Source organism: Larimichthys crocea, chromosome XVIII (genome assembly GCF_000972845.2).
Source record: "Larimichthys crocea isolate SSNF chromosome XVIII, L_crocea_2.0, whole genome shotgun sequence".
Taxonomy (NCBI): Eukaryota; Metazoa; Chordata; class Actinopteri; family Sciaenidae; genus Larimichthys; species Larimichthys crocea.
Window position 1 is genome coordinate 19,884,002 of NC_040028.1, and position 15,698 is coordinate 19,899,699.

General features: G+C 44.8%; 1 protein-coding gene across 2 annotated transcripts in view; it reads left to right on the forward strand.

Moving 5' to 3' along the window:
* Positions 1–14: 14 nt before the first annotated feature.
* The window catches only part of impg2a (interphotoreceptor matrix proteoglycan 2a), a 22,912-nt gene continuing 7,228 nt past the window's right edge, over positions 15–15,698 (forward strand). For both annotated transcript variants that reach the window (XM_027291270.1, XM_027291271.1), the window contains exons 1-17: positions 15–90; positions 444–1,552; positions 1,640–1,870; positions 2,486–2,652; positions 2,736–2,761; positions 2,852–2,884; positions 2,978–3,033; positions 3,321–3,379; positions 3,471–3,626; positions 5,201–5,259; positions 5,349–5,369; positions 7,975–8,183; positions 9,598–9,641; positions 10,374–10,548; positions 10,769–11,319; positions 11,403–11,678; positions 11,771–11,990. In XM_027291270.1, the coding sequence (XP_027147071.1) occupies positions 1,474–1,552; positions 1,640–1,870; positions 2,486–2,652; positions 2,736–2,761; positions 2,852–2,884; positions 2,978–3,033; positions 3,321–3,379; positions 3,471–3,626; positions 5,201–5,259; positions 5,349–5,369; positions 7,975–8,183; positions 9,598–9,641; positions 10,374–10,548; positions 10,769–11,319; positions 11,403–11,678; positions 11,771–11,990 (2,362 nt within the window). In that variant the 5' untranslated portion in view covers positions 15–90; positions 444–1,473. The remainder of the gene's footprint in view (positions 91–443; positions 1,553–1,639; positions 1,871–2,485; positions 2,653–2,735; positions 2,762–2,851; positions 2,885–2,977; positions 3,034–3,320; positions 3,380–3,470; positions 3,627–5,200; positions 5,260–5,348; positions 5,370–7,974; positions 8,184–9,597; positions 9,642–10,373; positions 10,549–10,768; positions 11,320–11,402; positions 11,679–11,770; positions 11,991–15,698) is intronic.

A 15,698-nucleotide genomic window follows, 5' to 3' on the forward strand; every position in this document is an offset into this window, starting at 1 on the left:
TATTGTATGGACATGTCCAACAGTTAAGGCGTTGTCCTGACTCCTGACCTGCTGTCCTATGTTCGTTTCATAACAACGTGAGGATTAGAGGTTGGTAACTATAACAGAGACTGAACGTCTGTTATAAATCAGATGATTTCTTCCTTTTTATGCATTAGAAGTTTTCATTGGCTCCTTTTTTCCCCCGATTATTGTTAATAATTCTCCGATTATTCTTAATAATTGAGCCAACTTTGTTCCTCTCTCTGGCCAAAAGGACTTTATTTTGAAATGCCTGTGCAGTGCATTACAGTGTAATCTGTTCAGAGGGTTACATGGTTTGGCTTAGGTGTATTTACTGTCTCAGTCTGTCAGATCCCCTCGCAGTCTGACTCGTGTGTAATCCCCCCCTCCTCACATTCTCCTGTCCACAACATCTTATCCATTAAAATGTTAATTCACAGCGAGCTCCGTCCACTGTCCAAGGAGTGCTTCACATAGCTTCTCTCGTCTGGTGCTTCATAGTAAGAGTAAAAGCGCTGCCCTCTAAGCCTACTTGGCTCCCCTGCCAGCTGACCATGAACTCAGGAAACAGGATCAGGAGTAAAACGACTGCGATGGTGGCCACGCATTTGGCGAGTTGCCTGCAACTTAAAGAGAGCACCATTAGAACAATCACTCTCTTTACCTTTCTGCCTTCCACTCATTTAAAATCACTTCATCACTCACTCCTATACTCTCTCTTTCTTCTCAAATACGTAATAAGTCTACTTAAAGATAAGAAGGGGAAGGTTTCCCTTTTTAAAAACAGGATAAACCCCACGTAGGAAGAGTTTCAGGTTAAAGGTCAACTCCACAATAAGCCCACGACGACTCTCTCTGCTGTCGATACGTACGCAGTGAGAGGATTTAAGTTGCTGCCCCTCTGACGCATAATAAGTGTCTTCTTGTGTGGTGAGTTGGGATTTCTACGAAATGGCATCAGTTGTGTTTAATGCCGTTTGTCTGGTTGTCCTTTAAACTCCCGGACCAGGACCAGGATTTGCTGCCTTGCACGTTCTTGCAGAAAACACTAAATTCCCTGCGAGAACCAGTAAACTACATCCTCGTCCTCCACCTCCCTTCCCAGTGTCGCTCCAGTAACTTCTTGGCGAGCTCTTCTAAAAGGCTTAGAGTAAACAGGATTAGAGAGCATTAAAAATCCCCCCCCACCCTCCTCCTCTCTCTCAACAACCAGCTGCCTGATCATCTTACCTGAGCCAGGAGCTGTGTGAGCTCTCAGCACCCCGTGGGACACACCTCTCTTTTCAGCTGCAGAGTAAAAGCAAGTAAAGCGGCGTGTCATGGTGTCGTCAAAGGATTTCTTCGCGCCGTTCTGTTTTTCTGCATCTGGAGACTTCTGAACTATGCAAACTTGTAAGACGCTGTCCACGCTGCTGTTCCATGGTTTGACTGGAAGTGCATATCTACGTTGAAGACAATCACGGATTTAACATGAGCGTCGTTCCTTGGAGATGTGTTTTCTACTCTGTGGTGTTCAGTTCTGTGGTCCTGTTTTTGGACATAAGGACAGGTATGTGTTGGAGTTAACTTCTAAGCTTCTTGCTCGATACTCATTGGTCAAATGTCTTAAATATTTTCTCTTTTTGTGGCACCACAGATGCAACACTGGAAGGTTCCTCTATGGGTTACCTAAGTCTGCCTTATAGTCAGGAGCCCGTGGAGGTTCCAGGCGCTGTTCGTGTGTCTGACATAAAGGCAGCTCATGAAGGCCGCGGAGTCACCACCCGACGGAAACGAAACATCCTTTTCCAAAGTGGAGTCAAACTCTGTGCACAGGAGACCGTGCAGCAGGTTGTTGCAAGTCATCTGAGCTACTTTCATCTCAGAGGTAGGACTGAACGCAAACGAGAGAAGGAGACTCTTCCTCGCTGTGCCCCCTGAGTGTTGACCTTTGTCACGTTTACGTGAAGGGATTCAATTACACCTGAGGGATTCACCTGGGTCAAGTATAAGAATGTCAGTTGACATCTGTGTGTTGCAATTAGGACTTATGAGATTTGCATTCAAACAGACGGTGGTCTACTTCAGGTAGGCGTGCCTCCTTACAGGGTCAAAGTCAAAATCAGTCTTATTTCTTCTGCCTACATTACCCAGAATGCAACCAGATCACGGACAGTTGGGTCTGAAACTCAGGTGTGTTTTCAAGCTTCACAGCCAATGAATGCTGACTCAAGAGACGTCATGCAAAGATGTAAATCATTGGTGGATCTGCTCAAACGAGCCACCTGTAACGACACCGACCTGTCAATCAAAGTGTCCACACTCTTAATCCTGCATTAATATAATAATAATAACAATAACTGTGTGTAAAGCTGCTGGAGTGTCAGTAATAATCGAATTTATAGTGATTTTCGTTAAACTTTTTGTACTGTCGGCATCATACTTTGGTAGTTTTACTCGTGTGGAGTCACCAGTTCTGTTGTCTGGTTCTGGTCTGACTCAGTGTGCCAGGAGACCATATGGGAGGCTTTCAAGATCTTCTGGGATCGCCTGCCAGAGCAGGAAGAGTACCACAGCTGGATGAACCAATGCCAGGAGGGCACAGTCACGGCACAAGATATCGGCAGCTACTTCAGCCAATCAGAGGAGCACCATGCTCTGGTTAAAAAGGTTTGTGCATGACTGATAGTTCAATATGAATCTGTGTGTGACTCTGCAGCTGGCTTACAGCATTTTGTTTTTTCTGTTTCTAGAGAATGTCATTGCCCGTCGTGAAAAGGTAAGACTCACCGTTTAGATCATACATGTGCGATCACATGATGACGTCTGTGTTTGTGTGTAAACGTGTCATTCTTCCTGCTGTCTGTAGTGAACCCACCAGGTCCTGGCAACACGTGTGCAGGTACGTCAAGTCTTGTCCCGTGTGCTGTTCATTCATTGTATTTTTGATCACGTGATGTCAGCATTGTTGAAACAATCTTCTGCTGGGTCACAGCACTCCAACAGCAGCTCCAACGGAGGCCGCTCAGGCTCCTGAGGCTCCTGAACAAGGTTGGTATGAGTCCTGTTAGCTCGAGACGTCATGACAGTGTGCTCAGGCCTTGTTGTTTCAGTGTCAGACCGTTATCTTGTGTGTGTTTGTAGCTTTCTGTGCAGTAAGTTAGTGAATCTTTCTCTGTGAGTTTGGCTGCAGGCCACTTCAAACCTGAGAAAGTCCACCGGGCGTCAGGACAGTCTAATCCACACAGCTGTCAGGAATCGCGGCACTTTCCAAAAGTTTAAGCTCCCGTTCACTTGAAAATGAACCAACAGTTTTTTCTTCTGTTTCACACGTGAAGCTGAAGCAGGGGAGGTGGAGGAGGCTGCTGTCACTGTACCAGACGTAGAAGAGAATCCAGTAAGTGCACACACACACACCAGATCACGTTTGGGATTGGGATTCGTGATGTTTTAATACCTTGCACACGTTGCTCTTTCTCTTTGCGCAGCTGGACAATGACATCGCCGTGGAGCCTCCGACCCCGGCCGTGCTGGAGCAGGTGGTGGAGCTCAGCATCCTGCTGACCGGAGAGTTGTACAGCGATAACCTCAACGATCCGGCCAGCCTCCAGTACCAAACGCTCAGCAGACAGCTCGCTGAAAAGGTTCGTCTCTGGCTCCTTCAGCTCCGTCTTTCTTTATGACTCCCCTCAGTGCTACTGTATCTTGGCTCCATGCTGGGCTCACTATATCTGCTGGTTTATGGTCTGTGGTGGATGCATTGTTAGTTTTAATAACACTCACTTTAACAGCAGCAAACTGTTCCAAAAAAAAGAGATTTTATGGCACACATTTGGTTTTGGTGAAATAGATATGTGCAGCGTTATGATGTGTCAGAGGAATAGATAAAGTTCTGCACGTGCACACGAACCTGCAGGTTTTTATTTTTTAAACATGGATCTATGGAGTTTTGTTCATTTGACAAACAAACAGTACAAGAAGACATGTGACGGTTCATGAAACATGCAGTGCCCGCTCACACGTACACAAGTTGTTTGTCTCACAGCCGTACATCCGTGCTCTTATTCTCAAGGAAATTGTAGAAAACTCTCCAGATTTTCCAGGAGGATTCAATGAAGAGATGAGGCCAAGATCTGAAGTTAAGATTCTCTTTAATACGAGCTCGGATTCATTACATAGCAAGTTTATACTGTAACGACTGTAAACATGTTGGGGGGGCTCCCTTCCTCCCTCCATCAATGCCTGTTAACATGTTGTTTCCTAACTAGTCCTAGACGTGGCGGCTCCTCTAACTGTTCATACATGTGGTACAGGTCACAGGTTACACAGTCATGAATCGAGAAAACATTCTGACAGCTTCTGAAAAACAAATACTGAGTAGAGATTGTAGATTTCGTCGGAGGTTACATGGGGCAGCTGTGGCTCAGGAAGTTAAATGATCGGTGGCTCAATCCTCAGTCGTGTTGAAGTCTTTTTGGCCATCGGTTCATGAGATATGTCGTGTAAAAATGCCGAAGACAAGAAAGACAAGTACAGTCCATTTACCAAAACTTGTCGAGGTTTCCTCGAAGCGATCTGCATAGCCAACAATCTGTGAAATAATGGAGCCCCTTTTCATCTTTACGTTTGACACAAGTATCAGGTATGTTAGGTTTAAAGTGGTGCAGTTTAGCGGGGTTGTGTATAATCTACTGATCCATTCATATTGCAGTAGTCTTGAGTTTGTATTTGTGGATTTGAGCCTGTTAAATTCTCCTTCGAGTCTGTTCTGCAGGTTTGTTGACTTCATGAGAACACACCTGAGTTTTGTGTCATTCCTCCTGATCACTGACCTGTTTTGTTTTTTTACCTCTTTTACACATAAAATCTCGAGATTATAAATCTGTGTGGAGGGTCGAGAGACGAACATAGAAATGGAGGATTTGCAGGAGAAGCCAGACTCTGGAGACCTTCTTGTGTTCTCTCTCTCTCTGATGGATTAAAAAAAACTCCTGCAGAACAGCATGTATTGTTTTTTTAGTGCTCAGAAGCGAGGCCACGTAGACCGATTTAAAAAAACAATGTGGGCTGCAGCACAAAAGACTCGAGACCCTTCAACTACTTTGAGAAGAACAAGCTGGCTTTTGGAACAATAAATCAGATTTATTTTGCCAACCAAGTAAGAAACAAACTCTCGCTGAGGCTTGTTTATGATGCTGGATTGTTTTTGTCCTTGCAGATAGAGGATGCTCTGGTAGGCCTTCCTGGATTTAAGAGTGTGTCTGTGCTCGACTTCAGGTCAGTCTCTCTCCGAACTGTCCTCACAAGATTGCCAAAACTACTTAAACCTGACGCAGTCTCACTCTTTTCTTCTTCACTTTATGCAGGCCCCAAAAAGACACCCAAGGGTGAGTCAGGCTGCGGTGGTTTGTCCTTGAATAGTTCTCCTCGTCCTGTCTTGTATTTAAGCCTGCAGATTCCTAACAACCATTCCTTAGCTAGATCTGTGTAAGTGTGTAAGTGTGTGTGTGTGTGTGTGTGTCGTCACCTCCATCTCATGCTGTGTTTGTCGTGCCGCGAGCAAGGGCACATGTTAAGATGTGTCACTAGTCGCCGGTGTTAATGGTCTTAGCTGGGTCACCTCACCTGTTAAGTGGAATCAGGACGAGTCCGACCGAGTGAACAGGTGCTCCTCTATAGAGACGATTATCAGCGGCTTTACGACCTCGCCGATCGGCCTGTGGCGGAGCGGTGGAGAGCGAGGAGGAGGGTTAAAGAGGAAAGATGTGTGTGTCAGTGGAGCGAAGATTTAAAAAAAGAGCAAACGGAGGCAGAGAACTGATGATTTGTATGTTTTTACTGCCACCGTGCTGCTGATGCTGTGGTGTAAAAACACTCTATTACAAGTAAAAGCTTTGGATTTATAAATACATTTAGATTTAACTCTAAAAAAACTTTTGGTAAGTGCTCTGCAGCAATTTGAGTTCTCTGGAGAACCTTTTTATCCTGAAGAACCTTTTTTTGGTTTTTAAGGTTCTTTGGAGTGCAGGAAAGAGTCACAATTGCAGAACTTTGCGTGCCTCTAAGAACCTTTTTAAGTTTATTCATCTTAAACTGACGACTGGTTCTTTAAATCGACCCATTGCAGCAACTGTTTCTTTGAAGAACCGATGGGTAAAAGGATCCTGTGGCTTCACCACGAAGAACCGCTTTAGGCTCTGACTCAAAGCTTTGTTTTTAAGGGTTAGCCTTTTAATGTTTTGAAAATCTCTCACTGCTTCTCTCTTACAAAGTCACCTTTGTAATAATGTGTCCTAGTTTTGATAAAAACCAACAAAGGGACAGTTTGAACAACGTTTTTTGAATCTGAAGAACTTTGGGTTTAACTAAACTAGTCAATGTTTTTAAGTAATTTTGCATTTAAATTATATTAATTGTAGTGTTTTTAAGTAATTTTGCATTTAAATTATATTAATTGTAGTTCTAATTATTCCACAATGCACCTTGAATGAACCACTTACGGTTCAAACTCTTTATTTCTAAGGGTGTGTAAGTAGCTGACCAACTTTATATACTATGAAGTGAAATATAGTTTAATCATCGTTTTTATGGGCTGAACAAACATCGTATATTTTGTTGTACATTGAGAAATATATTTACACACAGTGATGCTGTGGTTAATGTTGCACGCTGTCTGTCTGTGTATGTGTGAAAACTGAAGTGGGGAAACGTTGGACCTCTTCCTAAAATGTGAGCCGGCACGTGCTCAGCTGTCCGCCAGAAACCCGACAAACTAGGTCAGAGCGGAGGGGGCTTCCAGTAGTCAAATGAAGGCTGATAGATGGCTTTTTCCAGGGCCTGGAATCTCTTGTGAGGTTTCCATGTTTATTATGATGATATGGATCTGTTCTGCTGACTCTGCAGTTTTCTTGGCCTATACACAGACTCACAGAGAGGGAGAGCAGGAGTAAATCACTCGAGTCATCAGTCATCCGTTACTGCTCTACAACTCTTTTAACAGGTTTGACGTTAAATCACGCTAATGCCTGAGCGGCTCTCATCCTCTAAGACAACTGCCTGCCTCTCCTCCAGGAGGCATTATTTATAAAGGTGTATGTGACCAATGGAAAATGGTGTTTAGGTGGAAATTTATTGATTGGGAAAAGAAGTTTGTGTTCTTTGTGTCTTCACAAAGAAAACATTTCACTTAGCAGGTAGAAAAAGAGTAATGACACGTTTAGACCTTTGAAGAGAGACATTTACGTAGAGCTGGGGAATAAGAAGTTTGAAGGTTGACCGTTGATCTACACTCTTAAAAAAATGAAAGTTCAAGCTAGAACTTAAAGGTCCAGTGTGTAACATTTAAGGGTATGTAACATAAATGAAATATCGTATTCATAACTATGTTTTCATTGGTGTAAAATCACCTGAAAATAAGAAATTTGATGTTTATGTTACCTTAGAATGAGGCTTTTATATCTACAGAGGGAGCGGGACAAAGCAAACACAGGACCTTTACAAGGTTTACGGTCACTGTAGTTTCTCCGTCAAGCTTGAACCGAGAGGGAGATGCCACTAAATTCTACACACCGGACCTTTAAAGCGATTCTTCGTGGTGACACCATGACCCCTATCTATCTTTACAAAGGCAGAGCGGTATTAAAGTAACTACATATTTATTACTCGAGCTGTGGTTTGCAGTGGTGTTGAACTAAACTGCATGTTTGTTGGTACACGTGACCTTTTTTATAGCAGCCATGAAATGGTAAACACATGATATTAATTAAGGTTCAGCTCCATTGAGGTCAAACAGAGTCAGAAAAGCTGCAGTTCCTCTTGTCATCCACTTGAGGCTGGCTCCAGAAGAAGTGAGTCAGTCTCCATAAGTCCCCATGTCCAAATGTCCAACTTCACAGCAGAAATAAACATGTTTACAGCCTGGTACAAAAAACAGTTTTGGTCTCTGTAGCTAATTTCCCCGTTCATGACAACTGTACATGTTTCTGTCTCCAGGCTGGATGGCGTGGTGGTTGACTACGCCGTCACAGTGCTGGTGGATGGAGCAGGAGTGAGCACCGAACAACTCGACTACCTGACCTTGCAGTCCAATCGGGTGGAGAACTCGTACCGTGAGGTCGTGGAGCGCCCGACGGTGGTCCACACCATCAGCGAGGTGAAAAACTTCATCACAGAAGCCCTGGAGAACAATGAGCTGGAGAGCGGTAAGACGATGTTGCCAACACGTGACTCCCTGAAGATATTCCCTGAACACACGTGCTGCATTTATAGCTCTTTATGTAACTGGCATGGCGGTGGAGTCACTGGGAATGCACTGGCAGAGGCATTGCGGGGCAAACATCCAAACGTCACATCAAATAGAGACACAGTAGACCCGGCATTGATATTACAACATACACTACACCACTTGAGAAAACATTCCAGGGTTTTAATGGTCTCATCTGTTTCTTATTCGTCTGCTCTTTCTGTCAGAGTCCTACGAAGTTTCAGCTCGAAAGTGGGCCACTTCGAATGAACAAATAACAGAGTCATCTGTCTATTTATGCTACGCTACGGTTAAATCCCTGCCATTAAACGGTCTGCAGAAGAGAACAGAGCAAACAGGACTTTTCCTCTGCTTTACTCGGGGGCGGCAGAAGCTCTGTAGGGCCGTAGGCAACGGGGAGGGTGGCCGGCTCAAGTCTCAAGCATGGACCAAAAGTATGGTCACCTCCTGAGCGAGGAATCAAACCCTTAACCGCCCCCAGGTTGCTGCTACGTGGCTGCTAATCTGTTCTTTAATTTGGAACAGTCAGACTCACCATGGAGATGCAGAACCAGAGATATTTTGTTATTCTGCATGTTCAAAACCTTGCAACTACATTACCCACGGTGCAACTCAACCCGGCGACGGTTCAATCAGAGATTCAACTGTGCAATGTTAACGGGTTAATGTGCTGCAGCCTTCAGCTCCTGGCATCAAGCAGCAGATATGGAGTGGACCAGTCTTCGGCTCCAACTGCTGCTGACTCAAGTGACGTCACTCGAGGCATCAGATTTCATCTCGTCCTCCCTCCGGAGCCACAAACTCGCTTTATGTTTTTCACATATGGAGGTCACGTTGGATTCAGTCCGTCTTTAAGTAGGTTAGCTACCTCCTAAAGAAACCGAAGGATGTGATAATGTCTGCAGCGTCTCCTCGTCCCGTGAGATCTCTCCCCTGCTCGTGTTTTCGAGAGAATGTCATGTCGTTAGTTTGCCGTGTTAGCGAGCTCCCCTCGGAGACGAATGCAGTCCGACGTTCACATGAATTATATTCTTGGAGTTGTTAAACGACGGCTAAAACCTCCTCATGTGGCTGGCATGTGTGGCCGGGGAACTTAAAGGCACATATTTGGTGATGCGGTAATAGTCCTTGGCACACAGCGGGCCGATATTCAGTCCAGACTTTAGCACTGATTTGTAGATATTTACCCCTGAAGGTAATGCTGTCAAACTGATGGCCGCGCTGAAATGGTTACAGTTAAAAAAACAAAATATTCCGCAGACTCCTGCAGGCATGATTATTTTAGCTATTTGGCTCATTTTGCCTTTTTGTGTCAGTTTATATTAATATTTGTTTCTCTGCTGGTTCCACAGTGTCTGAGGTCCCTGAGCCTGTCAACTCCGCAGATGGAGCCACGGTGAGTAACGAGTTACCTCCGCGGCTATCATGACAACAATCTCTCCCCGTGGCCGTGCAGCTGCTTTGAGCCGCACAGAGTTGATAAATCACTTTTATTTAGGGAAGCTGACAGTCGTACTGTGACTGATGTTGCGATAACCTGTAACTGGCTTGTGATGTTATCCAGACCACACCAGTGCAGGTAAAGGGGGAGGCTGAGCTCACCAGCAGCAAGGATCAAGTGAGGCTTGGTGGGGGATTAGTTTGGCTCTAATAATCCTCTGCTATTCTGGGGCAAAGGCTGCTGCAGCGCAACCGCACCACGAGCGAGTAAAGACGAAAGACAGCACATGTGAGGTTATTCAGACAAGTAATACCGTCTAAAGTCTGTCTTTATTTGTGCCGTCTTGTGGCCGTCTGCACTCTTTGATGGTAATCAGACACTGAATGTGTCTGCTGGTTCGCTTTATAGCTCTGCTCGCTAAGTGATTAATTGGACTCATTATGTGAATTAGGAGAGTTTGGCAAACGTCTCATCAGTAATTGATTTGCAGGCAAAAGCACAGAGCTACTGTGCCACTGAAGCACTCTGCTGCCCTGATTTAGATTCACTTTTTTCAAGCTTTCTTTGAGTTGCGGCAAAAATCAGTTTTACAGCTGGCCCCCCGGACAAAGTTCCTGCTGCCACGGCATAAATCCCGTGAAACAGTGGCGAAAGGTTTTAGCTTAATAAAGCCTGTTTGTGGTGCAGATTATTGCAGCAGAGGTCACGATCCTGGAAGAGGACGCGGCAGATGTCAACAAAGGTGACGTCGTGCCTGAGCTCGACGCGGCGGTGACAGAAGGAAACGACGTCATTGTTCTGGAGGAGAGTGCAGTCGCCCCTTTGGCTCCTGTGTTGACCACGAGTGCACCTGCAGCTGGCAGTGAGTGTTTATCCTAAACACATGCATGCATCCACACATGTAATGTATCACAGTTTGCATGAGATTTTTGCATATTTGCACATAAAACCTTTATTTTCTACGTCTTTCAATTCTTAAATCAAATGCTTTGTCTGCTTTCTGTGCTCTCTGGAAATAAGTAGCCACTTTCTATTAAAGGAGAGCAGCAGAAGTTGAATTCTTCTCATCTTTCTTTTTCCAGGCTTTGAGGAGGAGGGTCTGTTGCTGGAGGACACTGTGCAGACTCCTGCTGTAGAAACCGCGCCACCAGAGGAGCTCCCAGCTGAGCTTCCTGCTCCGGAGCTGCCAGAAGTCGTAATGCTGCCTGAACCACCAGTGGAAGTCGAGGCCTCTGGTTCAGATGACCTGCTCCAACCATCTACACCCACAGAAGCAGCAGCAGCAGAAGAAGATGAAGTGTCTCTTGAGGGAACAGAAGTTGTCACTATAAATGCAGATGCCATCTCTGAAGCGAAGAGAGAGAGCGAAGATCAAGAGGTGATGGAAGAGAGTCTCCCTGAAGCTGTAGAGGAGGAGGTCCCCGAAGCTCCAGAGCTCTCCACAGAAGATCTTACAGAAGATGACATCTTACCGGTCAGCAAGGATGAACTAGAACCACCAGTGACAGAAATTCTGATCCCTGCTCAACCGACTGCCTTGTCTCCAGAGAGGGAGTCACCTTTCACACGTATCTTTGACGTTCAACCTGCCACCGAGGGACAACCTGACATCATCATCCCTTCACTGGCTGAGGTAAATAAAAGAACGGATGTCAATGCTGTGGTCAAGTCTCACCACACACACCTCTAAGCAAACCACTGTTTTTAATTCTGCAGATCCACAACACTTACGAAGGCCTGGACGATGCCGCCAATGGAGAGCCGGGCTTTGATGTGATCCATTATGGTTACGGTTTCATTAACCACACAGAGGAGGGCAGCACTGGCTTTCCACACAGCACAGACCAAGCCAGCATCGCCATGCCTGTGAACCCTGGACGAGCACTGATGGTGTTCTTCAGCCTGAGGGTGACCAACATGATCTTCTCAGACGACCTCTTCAACAAGAGCTCCCCAGAGTACAAAGCTTTGGAGCAACGCTTCCTGGAGCTGGTACACTTCTCACATTTACTGGGCTTTCCCACCGTGGTGTCGAAGCCTCTGCTTTCTAACATCAAACTGTACATTTGTCAATCTCTTCTCAGCTCGTGCCCTACCTGCAGTCCAACCTGAGTAACTTTGAGAACCTGGAGATCCTGAACTTCAGGAACGGGAGCATTGTGGTCAACAGCCGGATGAAATTTGGCAAGCCTGTGCAACAAGGCGTCACCACCACCGTCTATCTGATCCTGGAGGACTTCTGCAACACGGCTTACCAGACCATGAATCTGGCCATCGATAAGTACTCACTGGATGTCGAGTCAGGTGAGTGGATTTTGGGAAATCTGATCCCATCTAAAGTAACTACACGTCTAGAAAGAGAGTTTCTGAGGTGTTTGGGTCCAATTAGAAGAACGTAACATCAGAAAGTTGCAGGTCATCTTGTTTTTTTATGTCCTTAAGGCATACTTGACTTTTTATCATAGACCACAGACCGCTATTTTAAAAGAGACATCTGTTAAACTATTGACTGGACACCTAAAAATGACAAACGACTCTTTCTCTAATGAATTTTTGATCTATGGAGGTTTCATATTTGTAAAACTTTCCTTGAGCCGTTAAAGAAATCTTTTCTTTTCTCTTCTAACTCTGCAAGAAAGCATCTTTCCCAAACTGTTGAACTCTTCCCTTAATGGCTGCGATGACTCAGAACATTGAGCGCCAAAAAAACACGTTCGTCCTCAGAAAGCAGGTGCTGAGTCGTTGTCATCGTCGTGACACTTATTGGTCTCAATAGACGAATGTCACGGTCACGTCAGCTGGGATTAGATAATCAAGGCTCTCCTGGACAGCAGCCAAGTTAAGTCATATCATTAACTGCACTTTGACAGCGCGTGTGTGCTATGTTGCACTTATTTTTTGATAATGTGGCTCAATTATGGAGCCAACGTGACATTTTCCTTTTAATTTCTTCTTGTGCTATCGATCTGCAGGCGTCTAAGTCTGTCAACATCTGCCAGCTAGTAATTGGACATTCGTGATATCAGTGATTCATGCTTGTGTTTACAATGACTCAGCTGTCATAATCTGTCTGAGTCAGAGCCAACGCAAAACGCTGGATCCCATCACGCGTTAGAGAGGAACAATGGTCTTTGGAAAAGCCATTAACAAACTGTAATTTATTTTTGGTGCAGAATCAAATGTGAGACTCCTCTTGTGTCTGAAGGGTAAATATGTTAAAGCTACAGCCAGCCATGTAAAACATGTATGTAAAACATCTCTAAAGCTACTAAAAGTAAAAAAGAAGTGTAAAAACATCACTTTGCTACGCTTTAGAGGAACTGGTAGGTGCAAACAACATATCATCTTCTCATCTAACCCATGATAAGAAAGAAAGTATACGTATATCCCAAAATAAAACATTTTAAATGGTTTAATTTGGAAATTTATGAGTATTTCCGAAATATTTGTGAAGCTTGTTACAGTTTCTCTTAATTAAAGGTCCAGTGTGTAAGATTTAGGAACGGAATACAATATTCATTAGTGTGTTTTCATTAGTGTATAATAACCTGAGTATAAGAATTATTGTGTTTTCGTCGTTTCGTTAAAATAAGACCTTTATTAGCCCAGAGCAGACAACCAAACACTTCTAGATGTGGACTTTTGCTTTTATGTGAATTTCACAGCTACAGTTTTTCCTACATGATTGGAAGGAGAGGGTGAGGCGTGGCGGCAGAGTATTCATTTGGTTGCAATCTGGAACTTCACCACTAGGGGGGCACACTAATCCTACACACTGCACCTTTAACCTTAAAGTCAACCCTCTTCTCTTGGTTGGTTTCTTCGTTCCAGGCGACCGGCTGACCCCTGTAAGTTCCAGGCGTGTAACGAGTACGCCGAGTGTAAGGTGAACAAGTGGTCGGGGGAGGCGGAGTGCGTCTGCAACCCGGCTCTTCACGCGTGGACGGCTTGCCGTGTCAGGCATCTGCGACCTGCAGACTGACTTCTGCCAGAATGACGGCAAGTTTGACATCATCCCCGGCCAGGGAGCCATCTGCAGGTAGGGTGATCTGCCGTGCAAGAGTGTGCAAGTTTAGAAAACTAAACAGCTTTTTTAATACATATTTTACGCTGCAGGAGGTCAGATTCTCTGCTTCTAGAGTTAAAGATGTTTGTCCAGACATCTTATTTTTTGGCTCCTCACACTTAAACGTATGCCTAATGAATATAATCACACCAACTACATGGAATAAAGTTTTTGTTTTACACATTAGTTGGCTCCAAACACCAATTAACAATCCTCTAATGTTTATGTATCTCTGGCCCAGATGAAGTGTCAGTATGTCAACATTTTCAGTGCTCTTAAACTTTGGCAGTTCATGTCATCGTGCCGTCTGGAACTAAATGTACTGTACAGAATGAAACAAATGAGCACCATGCGGGGACGCTTATTATTTTTTTTCCAGCTCCAGGATGCAATTATCACATTTTTGTTCAGTGAAATATTCAGTTCTTTATATGGACTCAGATCTTTTTTATCTTAAACATTTTCTACTTGTGTCCAAACACATATTTACACATGTGTGATCACTGACAGATATTGTCCTCTGGCTCCGTTCGACTGTTTGTATGAGCTGCGCTTTAAACCGAGTGATCATGAACAGACAGACAGGAGGACTGCACGCCCACCACACACAGCATCAAACATACGAGTGCATTGCTCCATGGGACAGGAAACAACATCTGTCATGATTCCAATTATTCCAAAACGTGGCTTTAATAATTTTGTAGAACTTCATAACTGCAGACAAAACACGAGGCGTGATTGAAGGTTCGGTCGCTCTCTAATCATTCAGCAAGAATAAAAAAACAGAAGGAGGCTGAGGAGGGTCCAGATTTGGTAAAGTATCGTCTGTTTTGGTTACAAATGTCACGTCGTCCTCTCAGGTGTCGCGTCGGGGAGAACTGGTGGTACCGAGGAGGCACTGCGAGGAGTACGTGTCCGAACCGCTGGTGGTCGGCATAGCCATCGCCTCCGTAGCTGGATTCCTGCTGGTGGCCCCGGAGTCATCTTCTTCCTCGCCAGGGCGTTACGATCAGTATGACAAGGATGGTCAGAGGACCCGATACGGTAAGCACCCATGCTCCACATGGCCAAGGACGTGTCACTTTTTATGGGATGCTGTCATCATGCTGACAGTTAATTGTCACTGTGAAGCCATATTCATCCTCTCTGTGTCTCGAAAAGTTTTCAGATTTAGATTTTGTGGTTCAGTTACCAGTGGGCGTAAAGTTTATTTCATGGGTGTCTGCTTCTCTTTCCTGTTATTTGTGTGGCCAAGCTTTAATTACATCAGAACTAATGGACATGTTATGTGTCCCAGGCTGAATTCATGTCTCCAATAATCCCACGGGTGCATCCATATGAAACACAGCAGCTCGTATACACAGAGTTGATAGACAATGAGTAAAGTCATGAAGTCATGCTGGTGTTAAGAGTCTGTGGTAGATCTCCTTCTTACATGGCGGGAGTATCAGTCTGTTGAGGAGCTGTTTTATGCGGAGGTGAGAGGAGTTGTTCATGATGCTCCACCTCCACCTCCTCTGTGGAGTCTAAGGGGGCAGTCCAGACAGAGCTGGACCTCCAAACGAACTCCAGATGAACTTCTTTCTTTCTTGTTGAGTTGTTTTGAGTGTGTACACTTTGGTTTACTCTGACTTTTTGTTCTTATAATGAACAGAAACTCTTTTTAGTATCTTCGTATTTAGTATCTCTGAGTCTTCTCTCCTCTTCAGGTTAAGGCAGCCTGGTTAGTTTCTTTTGGGGACAGAATAACATGAGACGTCCCAGTTTAGATGCAGCGTCCTGTTACTCCTCCAGATTTACGGCGCGGAGGCGAGGCGAGGCGAGGCCATCCCTCTTCCTCCTGCCTCCCTCCTTCCTTTCTCGTCCTGCTTTGACTCCCTTTTACTTTTCTCCACTTTAGCAGCACTGCAAGTATCTGTTCACTATCTGTGTGTGTGTCTGGCCTG